We start from the raw sequence: 13691 nt of genomic DNA on the forward strand, positions 1-13691 counted from the left end.
TTTCCATTGCAGAAAACAGCATCTTCATATCTCTTACCGTTTCTGCTGTGGAAATTAGTATTGAAACCGGAAGTAATATTAAATTTGAGCCACTTCCGGTTTTAGTCGAGTGTTCAGGATAGTTATGGTGTGTTGCCTTGAGACGCCAAAACGTGTATAAAAAAAATCTCGATATCAATTATCGTGTTTGTTCTATGATCATAAACGTCGAAACTAGAATTGACTGATTTGCTGATTTGAACTACCTCCGGTTTGAACAGAGCTAACGGAGGGGATGTAACCTATTCTTAGAACTCTGAATAGATTGCAAAAAAACACACCTCGATACCTCGTACAGTTTCCGCTCTGAAACCTGTTAACGATGGACGGACAAAGTAGTTCTATAACACTTCCGACACTTCCTGTATAGCATAGTTTGGAAGTCCAATAATAAGGTATTTGTATTGTATAAATGCAAGAACGAGAACTTTCATAAAAGTATGAGAATATTTTAATGTTTCTTTCTCTCAGTAGAAGACCATAGTTTTAATTAACACATTCATTGTGCATTAAGGCACGCAACAAATTATATACAGTCTCATGAATTACAAAAATAGATCCTGCAGCTGCTTTGCTCTCGGAACTCTGGCCAAAGTAAGTAATTCTCAATCATTTCTCGGTAAAATATTTTAAAACTATTTCTCTCGGAGCAGCAAGTAAAGAATGGGATACTGAGCTGTAAAATATTCCTTGAAAGAAAAAAAAAAAGTCTCAGGTGCTAGAACTTCAATGACATAACCTGAGAAAATACTAAAGACGAAGAAAAACCACAGGATTTATCCTTATTATATTATATTACCCTCTACAGACAGACACAGAAATCAAATCACTAAATCTCTGATTCAGGTTTATTTTATTTTATTTATTTATTTATTATTTGTTTTTTTGTTTCCTGCTTCTTCCCTTGTGTACGATTTTTAGCTTTAGTTAGGACTATACGTTTTTAAACAGTCCTATGAGTTTTTAAATTACTTTTCTAATTATGAGAAAAGTATAACAGATCAGTTAAATTATCGAAGTGATCGAAAATACAAACTATTCAATTAGCTTAAATTCTCTTCAAAATACCCCACTGTTTTATCAAATAAAAATCCGGAGAGAAATTCAATTCACAACTAAGCGCTTTGCCATCTAAAATAATAGTGTCTTAGTGGAGAATATGGTATATTTGTTTCAAATAAAAAATATGTTCCGGAAGGATATTAAAATTAGTCAACCTATGTTAGAACTGCTACATGACTTCTATCGCTGCACCATTAAAAGCATTCACCGCTACTAATGAAATAATGAAATCCACCTGCAGGAACTACTTTTACATAAATACGTACAAAAAAAAAAATCGCTAATTACCAGCAGAAAAAGGCACAACAGTTTGTAGGAAATATAAATACATTATACATAACTGAGTAGTAATAAATACACTTTATACTATTGTTCATGAAAATGATGTTTGCAATCAATTCACCATGATAGCGTCCACGTTGATAATGCACACACATACGATACACTAGCATACAGAACACTGGGCGCCTAAAATTTCCGCTTCCGCCAGCATCACTTGTATTCCGTTACCTTTTACATTCTCCGCGTAGACTATAGTAAAGTGTGGGGCCACCACGGACGTGCACAGTCAAAGTTTTGCTGTAACTTCCTTCCTTGAGAGGCCGAAAATACGCTTTGAAACTAGAATAATAACGAGCTGGAATGGAGAACTCTGACACGTGAACAACAAATGGCTCGCCAGGTGGCAGCACTTCCACCTGAAAATTGGAAAAGAAAAATCAATCCTGTATCAAAAATTTGTCAGAACAGACAACAAAATATGAAACATTTACTGGTCTTAGTACATAATCAAATATAGTTTTTTTTATTTAATAACAAAGACCTGAAAACACTGGAAAAGTGGCTTCGCCTGATGCTACCCAGGGCAGCCACCGTGAAAGAGACGGGAAGATTGCCATCCGTAGTGGTGAATCCATAGAGAATAGGAGCACGTAACGCAAAAACACTGGTCAGTAAATAAAAGTGGAAAAAAATAGTTTGTGCAGTGAACCAATTAAAATATTATTTTTGAATAGCAAAGAAATAAAACAGTACGATTGTTTGTGTTTTGTAGAAGCATGGAGAACAGATAAACACAACTTTGTTATCAATGATTTAAAAACTCTTAACACCAATCGAAATGAAACGTAGCAAATTTGGGAGAGTTCCATCCGGGATCACAGTGTTTATTCATGACAGACATCTTATTACGGGTAATATACAATCACCCAGTAAACTCTAAATTTGTGAACAAAAATTTCTTCAAAAATCTTGAGAAGGAAATAGTTAGAATGGGAGTCTCGAAAATAACTACTTTTTTTTTGGGGGGGGGGGGGATTTAATGTGCGTATTGGAATCATAACAGATAGGTAAGAAATAATGGGTAGCACGTATGACACCTTAAGAATAGAGAATATAAATGTAGGAAGAAACCCACGATAAGGTAGTCAACAACGCAAGTAGAGAGCTAAACCAACATCCTTAGCTATTGTAAATGGCAGAGCAAACACTGACAGAGGGAAAAATTCAGGTATTTAAGTGAAAGAGACTGTAGTATGACAGCTTATTGTCGATATTCGGAAATCCTTTTCGACCAATCAACAACCTGGGTCCCCACTCTCTTTCCCAAAAAATATTCCAGGGCATTTCCAGGACAAATCACCAATTTTCCAGGACTTCGACACAGCAAGATATAACAGGATTGCAACTGAAGGTTCAAAACTCACAATCGTGAAATGAAAAGTACAGTAGCTTATGCAATGAATATTAATGCAAGTACGGTATTAATACACAATAATTAAATACACAAGGCGGAGCGTAATGTGTTGCTTGTTTTTTTTTTTTTTTTTTTCTTAATGGCCTCCCAACTCCCCTTATAGCCACCCGATCCACCCACATCCAGCACAGGTATTTTTATTCTTTCTACATGACATTTTAATTGTGAACCGAACACATTTACAAACAGCAAAAGCTATTTTTCGTACATAGCATCTTCATTGCGTGACTGTGACAGACATAATTAGGGTAAAAAAGAAATTATATTACAAGTTTTTCAATTAAGTATGAAGTTGTGTGATTTCCTCATCTACAGACATAACCTGTTCTTCAGCGAAGTTGCTCTGCGAATAGCATTTGACTTTGTCAATAAAGTAAAGCAAGACTTCTGCTCTGCTTCATGTGCAAGCTGGTTTGCTTCAGCCTCTAAACCTTCTCTTGTTTTCATCAAATTCCTTTTCTTTCTCTACAATTCCAGCAGTGTCTACATTTTCACTTCTCTCTTTCCTCTTGCTCTGCACTTGACTTTCTCTTTATTTTCTCCAGCTCTGCCATATAGCGCTGCCTTGCATGGATGCACGATGCAGCATTTCCTTCGTGATGTTGATTGAAGTAAGGTCTTTATGTGAAATGATATCATACACCAATCTATACTACAAAGCAGTTTCTCGAGAATAGTGCTAGTGAAGACAGCATCCAAGAATGGGTTGACAGACTAGACGATGAAAGAAGAAAGAAATTCTTCCAGCCAACCACCCTGTTGGGAGAAAGAAAGCTCACCAACTACCCGCACATGCAGGATCATGACAAATTATTAGTCAGCACAAAAGCAGGAATAGCAAACAAAAACAGCAACCAATTAAAATCTTAATTATAATTATGAAACATCTGACATTCAGTATTTCTGTAAATTTCAACGACAGATGTGTATTTTCAAGGACATTTCTAGGGTGTTTCCAAGATAAAATCAATTCAAGGACATTTCCAGGATTTCCAAGACGAGTGGGAACCCTGAATATTTTTTACATAGGAGACGTAATTGAGTCAAACCACCAACTACTCACAACGACAATTAACATTCAAAATGAAACACACACACATAGCATATGCTTTCTTTACCTACAACAAAGTTCTCAGCATTTGTCACGGTACTATTTTGTTCTAAAGATATCATTACGCTAAACAAAAAAAGAAGAGCTGAGTATTTCAAATACCAAACTGTAAATCGCGTTCGGAAATCTCGTTATTTTTTTCCTATTACTTCGAATGCGTTGTTGCCAAACTGAATTTTAAGGGACTAGAAAAATTGATGTACGCTATTATGTTTTGGAGAAATATACAAGCAAACTGGTGAATGGTAGATTTTGGAGGAGAAAGGTAAATTTGGGGGTTAAGCCCAAGCCCTTTCGGGGTACAGGAAACCCTCTAAACATCTATGGCAGTGTTTTATAAGAGTTGTATTAACTTAGTGATCTCCAATTCCTTAGCTTAGATTACCTTCAAATCAAATATGTAAATACATAAAAAATAATATTTCTAACATAACCTAGGATTAACTAGCCTAAAGTACCTTTCCAAGCCAAAGATTACCTACACTTACTTTAAACTACGTTAATTGCATCTACGGTAATCTAAAGTAAATTCATGTAACTAAAGCAATAATAACTGCGTAAAAATAAGATTCTAAAATCGCCCGCATTTTCCAACTCTCTCTGTTATTTACGTGTGCTCATATGACATCTTCAACTCCCTGACTCTCTGGTATTCACTTGCCACCACTTGCAAACTCCTAAGTGAATCGAGAGAAATGTTCTGTCCTCAAGCAATAACTTTAAAAAGAAACCTGCTGTTCGAACAAAGCTAACTTGCAACTAGAAATGTACAATCGCTTATAGAATAAGACTTATAACATCTTTGGAGAACGTTTGCTCGAAGAAACACTGTATTCATATCAATTACACATACACATTATACTTATATCCATGAAACCGTACGCTCGCTACATGAATCAATAAGACATGAACTTGTAATTACCGATAGTTTGTAACTTAATTTCCGGTCACGGAATGTATGAACTGTAATTCATATAGTTATACTCTTATTGGCTCCTGAACGCGTGAACGGTTTTCAGTAGACAAGAAAGAGAGAGAGAGAGAGAGAAAAAAAGATATAGCAGACAAGCATTATCGTGGGCAGCGCCATCTTAGAATGTCGCTCCAAAGTTACATTTCTTCTATTCTAATATTAACATGATAGTGATGAGCTAAAAATAATGGAAGTACTAAATATAGTACATAGTGTTGAAGGCTTAATATCCAATCTTCGAAGTGTAGAAAACATCTGGAGTTAAAAAAAACACCTTATGTTAGAAAATATTAAAAAGTATAAAACAAATTACAATCCAGCTTGTGAGAAATTACATTTTATGGCCAACCTGATCAAGTCTTCTGTGTGATCCGCGCTCGACTATAAAAACGATTCAACAGTAGTAGAGGAAAATTTCTGTTCTATTCTCCTGCACACATTGGCGTTTACTATTTGCTACTCAAATTTGCGGCAGTTATGAATTTCGAAGTTTTATCTATAAAAATCTATTTTTGCTTCCAACGGTTAGTGTTAAATGAATTTTAGGAGAAAAGTAGTAGAATTTATTTACGTCGGCCGTCGCCATTTTTTTTAAAAAAAAGCCCGTGAACTCTAAACAGCAAATTAAAAAAAAAAAAAAAAAAAGCCTCCAATGTAGAAATCGCCTGATTGTTTCCGAACATAAAAGTACAATTGGTGGACAGTGAGGGTCCAACAAAGGAAGAACTGGAAGATGGTCCAGAAATTAAATCCTCTAACAGACAGAATAGTGTATTGTGTCGGTTGCATCTTGCAGACAGATTTCAGTAGTCACGCATATTTACAAGAAATGTCTGGTGTCGATCAAAATGAAATTTCGTGACCTTTTCTTTTCCAAACCATAAAAGTTTAGTTACATTCTCAAGAGCGAATTTAGGTGCGAAATGGGCCGAATTTTCATGCATGCGATAGAAGCGTGCTTTGCTTGCGATTTGGTAGCATCTCAAGCCGACCAGACATTTTTGGTGGTGAATTTTGACGTTCAATAGAACAAAATTTTTCAGTCTATACTTTTAATAACATAGATAAAAAGAAATCGTGACCCAAAAGCCTAATTTCGTGACTTTTTCTTGACTTTCATGACCGATAGACACCCTGTGTATGCTCAATAACAGTGAGTAGTAGGTTGTAATGCATCATCTTACATACAGTTGTCAAAATGACATCCCCTGCAGCAACATAACGTAGAAATCGTGTGGAATAAGTCGAAGCCTATAAGAGATGAACTCTTAATCACTGGTAGAAAGGTATTGTTTAGTGACGAGATAAAGATAATTACTGACAGAAGTTACTCATGTGTCAGAATGTAACTGTTAGTCCTGCTAAGAGAGTTGGTACAATACACACTTCGGACAATGCCAAGGATCAAACATACCAACTATTTTCTGAAGCAAAAACTCTAGCTTGAAGAGACAACGAAGAAGAAGTCATTTTTAAGACACCGTGCCGAAGTCATGAGAGAGAGAGAGAGAGAGAGAGAGAGAGAAATGAAATCTTTGAGTTTTACGTCCCACGGTTATGCCGGCTAGGTGATGATGAGAAATGAATGAAATGGTGGAATGAATATAGTGGGAGGAAACGGGAGAACACCGAAGAAACCCACGCACACGGTGTTTGTCCACCACAAAGTTCACTTGGCGCAAGCTAGGATCGAACCAGGGACCCCATGCACCAGAGGTAAACGCTCTACCACTGAGCCACCGCGGCCCCAGTTATGAGAAAGAATACGCAATTCTTTGTTACACCACCGCCTTGGACTGGTAATTCACCGAAGTTTAATCCAGTGGTAAAATTATGAAATATTTTGAAGAATCAGGTTTGGAAAGAAACCTACAAGAATCAACGATGTCTGGCAACAGTGCGTTTCATATGATATTCTGGAAAGAAAGAGAAAAAAAAAGAAAGAAAGAAAAGAAAAAAAATAGCAAACTTGAAGCGAAAACACTGCTGTCTCGCACTCACCCAATCATCTACTAACTTCATTCTTCTTCTTCGTTTTCTTCAGATTCTTTAAGCTTACTTTCTTTAACAATGCGACTTTTTGTTAATATAATTTATTCTTGCAGATTGCTATAAACAAACTTTGTAACTTGGCATCCATTCTGCCTAAAATCTCCTTTAAATTTATTGCGTGTATTATTGTAAGGATTGGATTACTCGATATGATAACCTATTTCATTCCGCTATCACGATCGATCGAATCCACAATGCCACAGGACAGTCCTTCGTAAATCCTTAGAAGAAAAATCACAGAGGGTTAAATCTGCGAACCAAAGTGGTCACAGCATTAACGCGTCACCTTGTTATTTTGTACATTCTGGGGCGCGGTGGCTCAGTAGTAGAGCGTTCACCTCCGATGCTTGGGGACCCTGGTTCGATCCCAGCTCGTGCCGTGTGGACTTTGTGGTGGACAAACACCGTGCTCGTGGGTTTTCTCGGGGTTCTCCCGTTTCCTCCCACTTCCTTCATTCCACCATTTCACTCATCTCTCATCATCACCGTCTCCTTTAGCCTAACCGGCATAACCGAGGGACGTAAAACTTAAAGATTTCATTTCATTTCATTTTTTGTACATTCTATCCACTTTTGTCGCAAATCGATTGAGATACTGTTTCGTGTCTGTAGGGTAATAAGGGTAAGTTGTCTTGTTTAAAAAAAATGTAATAATTACTCTCTTCATTAAACTGTGGCATCACCTAGCTTTCCAATATGGTCAAGTAGCTAATTCCGGTCACGGCGGGCTTTTTAAAGAAAAATGGTTCATACGATCATTCAAACATGCACAGAAGACAATTACCTTAATTGAGTTTAGCACAAGCACTATGACTATTTAGGAAGTTTCGCTCTCCAAGCGTACAAATTGTCGATTCACCTTTCCATGGTGGTTTCGTCACTCAGAACGAGTCTACGAAACAGTTAACTTCACACCCCTCTTGCAATTCAATGCAGAAATTACACTTTCGTTTCTTATGAGAAATCATACTGCTGATTGACTGCAAGAGACCAAAGCTTCAGACTTGCATACGTGTGTAAACTTGAGCTGATCAGCTTCTCTAACAGGATTCTTTATTTGGTTCTGAACGTCCCAGCTCAGGAAAAGGAAATGAAATCTTCTAAGTTTTACGTCCCACGATTATGTCGGCTAGGCTAAAGGAGACGGTGAAGATGAGAAAAGAATGAAATAGTGGAATGAAGAAAGTGGGAGAAAAAAAAGAGAACCCCGAGAAAACCCATGCACATGGTTTGTCTACTACAATGCTTACTTGGCGCGAGCTGGAAACGAACCAAGGACGTCGCAGCTCAGGAGCTGCCTACACATTGCCTTCCTCCCTGAATTTGGCATGCCACTTTTCGATATTGGTAAAAGCATACGATGTATTGTCAGGGGTAGCCCGCGGAAGTCTGTGTCATACTGTCTGTATCGGTCACTGTTATTATTTTATGGTTCCCTCTAGCGACCTACTGAACAGCTAAATAGACCGCCATTTATTTCGGGATTGAAAACTAGCCCTCACACCTAAAAATGTTGCCGACCCCTGTCTTATGTAATTCTGATAGAAATCGTCGTAGCATACTCATAACGGACTAGGTTCTTGCGTATTCAAAAACACAAATTGAAGCTCACGTTTGTTACTGTCTCTTGGTGGCAAACCAGAACTATTCAAGGTAAAGCCTGCAGGCATGAAACTTCTATTAGTGTACGAATCAGAATGGTTTGTTAGTATATTTGGAATTATTTTTAAAAATGGTCCACAAACTTAAAAATAACATGATGTGTTGACTGCCACCTAAATATATCACCGAAGTACAACGAATTGCTTTTCCACGATTGTACGTGACTGGCAAAAGTGCTAACGAAAGCCTTTATGGAGCTGTGTGATCGCATTTTCAGTATTCTGTGGTAAGCAATTTGTTATACTATATGATGGCATAGTTGCATGACATGACAGATAGCTTTTAATTAAGTGATGTGTGATCAGCACACACTCTTAACGTCATTATTTCTGGCTTTGTGGAGTGGAGCTAACTGTGTTTTAATTCATGTTGCTCTTCAATTATTTCAAGCCTAGTACAATACGCATAGCTGGGTCAATCCAAATGAAATCGACCAAGATGGTTGCTGACAAAATTTAGTTTTTCATTAATTTTTTACCTAAGTTTGTACCACATTTAGAGAGTTGAAAACGGATATTCATTTATTTTTTAGCCGCGCAGGTTTTGTCGTAGCGGCCATTTTGTATAGGCACCTGAGCGTATTTTGAACTTTTTAGTGCATTTCGTTAAACGCTGTAACTATTTAGGTTTTAAAGATAATGAGTCTAAACCAAAACCATATAAAAGATAATGGAATGGACAATATTCTATGTTCTGGGCACATTGAGACATGCTTCAGAACGTCGAGAAAAGACGTTCTGAACATTGAGGTTGGAAACGTAGAAATTGCAATTTTGGAATGTACATTTTGAAACTAAATAATTGAGACTCACCTTCAATTATTTGTCTACATAGAGACTAGATATATACAACATCCTAAACAAGTTTCAGATCTGAGAACTATATACTTAATTTTTTGGAAATTTTTAAACTGCGAATTTTCGAAAATCGTGTATTTTCACCATCAATTATCTCAGGAAGGACAGAAGTAAGTTAAAAAAAAAAAAAAAAAAAAAAAAAAAAAAAAAAAAAAAAAAAAAATGCACAAAATAGACGATAGTTATGCAGTAACAAGTGGGGAAAATTGCAACACTGAGACTCGAGTAGTTTCTGATTTATAAAGTTTTTCTTCACTGGGACTTAATATTATGAAGCGCAATTGGAGTGAATAAAAACTTTGTAGCAAAAGTCAAAATAACACGGCAGTAATGTTAAATGGGTAAAGTATGCATAATTTATGAATCACATCTTGTACAAAAAACGAAAGTTGTCTGTTACTTCTCTTCTGCCTACAGCGCTGTTGTTAAGACATGAGTGAGGTAAATAGTTGACTAATTTGTGTACAGAGTTTGGCACTGATAATTGAAAGTACGACCTGTAGGAGGTGTAAACTCTGTGGGTGTGAGTTACCGGCGAACCTTAGTGATTGGTATCCATACTTTGTCATTCGTACATAGTTTAAAAGAGGTTCTTGGTCCATGGGGATGGACAAGTGATCAAAATGATCGTTATTTTCCTGACTGATGTCTTCAATTCTCCCAATTCACCATTTCCGTCATAAATACAGGCTACGGTATTATTAGGTGTAAATGATAACATGCTATGTTCTGGAAGTACTGAAGTACTGCAATCAGTAAATTCATCTGATTGTGAGTATTCATAAGATCTGATTTGTGTTTTCGTCAGAGGTACAAATCTATGATATGATCTGGTTGACTGCACTTCTGATGAAACATAGATAAATTATATGTCTGAGATACTATATCAACACAAAACCTGCACATCTGTTCAGTTTTTAAAATCGTGAATTTCACATCACTGCAACAACTTATAACTCAGAAACTATTCAAATCTCAGTGATGCAATTTTACTCACTTGTTACTGCACAACTATCGTCTATTTTGTGCAAATCTGGGATTTTTTTCACTTCTGTCCTCCCTGAAATCCTCCCTGAAATACTTGATGGTGAAAATACACGATTTTCGAAAATTCGCAGTTTAAAAATTTCCAAAAAATCAAGTATACGGTTCTCAGATCTGAAACTTGTTTGGGGCGTTGTTTATTATCTAATCTCTATGCAGACAATGAATTGAAGGAGAGTCTTATTTATTTCGTTTCAAAATGTACATTCCAAAATGATCATTTCTAGGTTTCCAACCTCAATGTTCAGAGCTTCTTTTTTTGACGTTCTAAAGTACGTCTCAATGTGCACACGACAAAGAATGTTGTCCATTCCATTATCTTTCATATGGTTTTGGTTTGAACTTATTATCTTTAAAACCTAAAAAAGTTACAGCGTTTAATGGAATCCTCTGTAAAGTGCAAAATACGCTCAGCCGTCTAAACAAAATGGCCGCCACAAACAAACCTGCGCGGCTAAAAAATAAATGAATACCCGTTTCCAGTTCCCTGAATGTGGTACAATCTTAGGTAAAAAATTAAAAAATTAGTAAATTTTGTCAGCAACTTTTGACCTGGAAATTGGTAGATTTCATTTGGATTGCCCCAGCTAAGAGAACATTTACTACAAAAAATAGTGCTAAGTTGTATTTCTACACTTACTTGACATTCAGGTTTCAGCCGGTTTCATACGTGAGAAATTATATCTTTCACAGAAATTAAAAGTTAATAGACCTTCATACTCATCTCAGGTGAACTGAAAAATATGTAATACTCGAATCAGCAATATTAACTTAAGTGTTTCTTACCTTTTCTGGAGTGTGTGACTTGTTTCGCAACACAATTCTGAAAGCAGAGATCTGTCCTTCCTTCACAGCAGGAAAGACGACGTCGTATGATTCAGAATCCACAGACCCACGCTCACTCAAAGAGTTTTGGGTACTTCCTTGCTGAAGCAGTCTGTAGTCTCTACTTGAAAGAACACCATCAGAGGCTGCAGACGCTGGTCTTGGGGTGTGGAAGGATTCATCGGTTGCGTTCGAAGCTGTTTTCATTTTATGGCCAACAACAACAGGAAGTCTAGAAAAAAAGGGAAGACAAATATCATTCATTGTATGCAAATAAGTTTCAACAAGAGCTTCAAATAGGTTTTAATAAGAGGTTTCAATATACCTTCAAATTTACCTGAACTTGCAACAAATTAGTTTTCGTTATACAGGGTTTGTCCGGGAAGTAATAGGACTGATTTTATTCCGCCATGACTGTACTTCGGAGCGTGCGCGCACCGACTGGATCCGGTAGAGGGCGTTCCTAGCTAACGAACGAGCGGCTGGTCAGTTGTCTCCGAGCACGCGGAGAGTCAGGACAGGCTTTTTCGCGCGACGTGTTTCTGTGCGTGGTGCAAGCCGAAAATGCAGCGTTCGTTAGAGCAGAGATACGCAATTAAATTCTGTGTTAAACTCGGTAAATCTGCGACAGAGACGTTTGATATGATCAAGCAGGCTTACCCAGATGATGCTTTAGCAAGAAGTGGTGTGTTTCGGTGGCACAAGGCCTTTTCGGAGGGCCGGGAAGAGGTCGCCGATGAAGACCGCGCTGGAAGACCTTCGACTTCGACAAACACCGACAATGTGACTCGTGTGCGCGAAGTTTTGAACTCAGACCGTCGACTAAGTATTCGTTTAATTGCCCAGATGTTAAATTTACCAAAAACTGTGGTTCATGAAATTGTGACGGAGCATTTGAACATGCGCAAGGTGTGCGCGAAGATTGTCCCAAAAGTGCTCACTGACGACCAGAAATTGCGGCGAATGGAATTGTGCGAAGAAAATTTGAACATGTGTGAAAGTGACCCCCAATTTTTGAATAACGTAATCACAGGTGACGAATCATGGATCTTTGAGTATGATCCCGAGACAAAGAGGCAATCTTCCGAGTGGTACACGCCGGCGTCTCCTCGCCCAAAAAAGGGAAGAATGAGCAAATCCAAAGTGAAAACGATGCTCATTGTCTTTTTTGACATCAAAGGCATCGTCCACCATGAATTTGTTCCTCCTGGACAAACCGTCAACGCCAAGTTCTACGTGGAAGTGCTCAAGAGACTCAAACGAAGGGTCAATCGGGTCCGACCAGACATCGGAGCCGACTGGAAGCTGCACCACGACAACGCCCCGGCTCACACCGCCTTTCTTGTGAACAGCTACCTGACCAAGGCCGGCATCCCAACGCTTCCGCAGCCGCCCTACAGCCCAGATGTGACCCCCCCGGACTTCTTTTTGTTTCCTCGCCTGAAACGCCCGATGAAAGGCAAGCATTTTGAGACGACAGAGGGGATCCAAGCAGCTTGCACCGCGGCTCTCAAGGCTATTCCGGAGAATGACTTCCGTGAGGCCTTCAATGCTTGGAAATCGCGCTGGCAGCGCTGCATCGACGCAGAAGGAGCCTATTTTGAAAGTTTTTAAAGAATTGTAACGATTGGTTCAATATATATATATATATATTTTTTTTTAAATCGACTTAGTCCTATTACTTTCCGGACAAACCCTGTATTTTCCTACTGACATCGAAAGTAAGTCGACTATTAAAAATAACTGAATTGCAACGCATTCGATCGATAAATAAAAATGAAATTATCTCTTTAGTTGAATGTTCTACGACTACGCCTCATAAAATAAACGACACATTAATAAATGCACGTGAATGCCTGTAGGAATATTTACAACGATATTGTATATCTATGCGATAAATTACTTCCATTTTCGTATCTTGATTTTGGGCAACGGTGCGTAAAAGTACACAATCTGTTTAGTAGAAGAAAAGAGATAATATGTTGTTGATTGTAAATATAAAGAAATAAGATTTAATCGTAGTAGCTGGAAATCTATGTTGGTTTTAAATGTATAAAATTGTACTCTTAGTTACCGTAATAGCGAATAGTTGTTTAAAAGGTTGCTGTGACGACCGAAAAAGATTATTATTAATGAAGTTGTGAAAGAATAATAAAAGGTATTAGAGATATAAGTGACGTGTCTGATTTAAAGTAATTTGATTGTGTTGACATATAGTTAAAAATTATACGAACTGTGGGCTAAATGTAACGTCAAAAAATAAGTTAATAATCGTTACATTTTAGATGGTGGTTCCTATACGTTCATATT

At 37.5% G+C, this 13691-nt stretch overlaps 1 protein-coding gene across 4 annotated transcripts in view; it reads right to left on the reverse strand.

Annotated features, from left to right (window-relative positions):
• Nucleotides 1-467: 467 nt before the first annotated feature.
• spd-2 (centrosome assembly protein spindle defective 2) overlaps nucleotides 468-13691 on the reverse strand; it is a 122988-nt gene continuing 109764 nt past the window's right edge. For all 4 annotated transcript variants that reach the window (XM_081738163.1, XM_081738172.1, XM_081738167.1 and 1 more), the window contains 2 exons: nucleotides 11343-11613; nucleotides 468-1799 (listed from right to left, as the gene is read on the reverse strand). In XM_081738163.1, the coding sequence (XP_081594289.1) occupies nucleotides 1608-1799; nucleotides 11343-11613 (463 nt within the window). In that variant the 3' untranslated portion in view covers nucleotides 468-1607. The remainder of the gene's footprint in view (nucleotides 1800-11342; nucleotides 11614-13691) is intronic.

This window comes from Thermobia domestica, chromosome 2 (genome assembly GCF_964235325.1).
Source record: "Thermobia domestica chromosome 2, izTheDome1.hap1.1, whole genome shotgun sequence".
NCBI lineage: Eukaryota > Metazoa > Arthropoda > Insecta > Zygentoma > Lepismatidae > Thermobia > Thermobia domestica.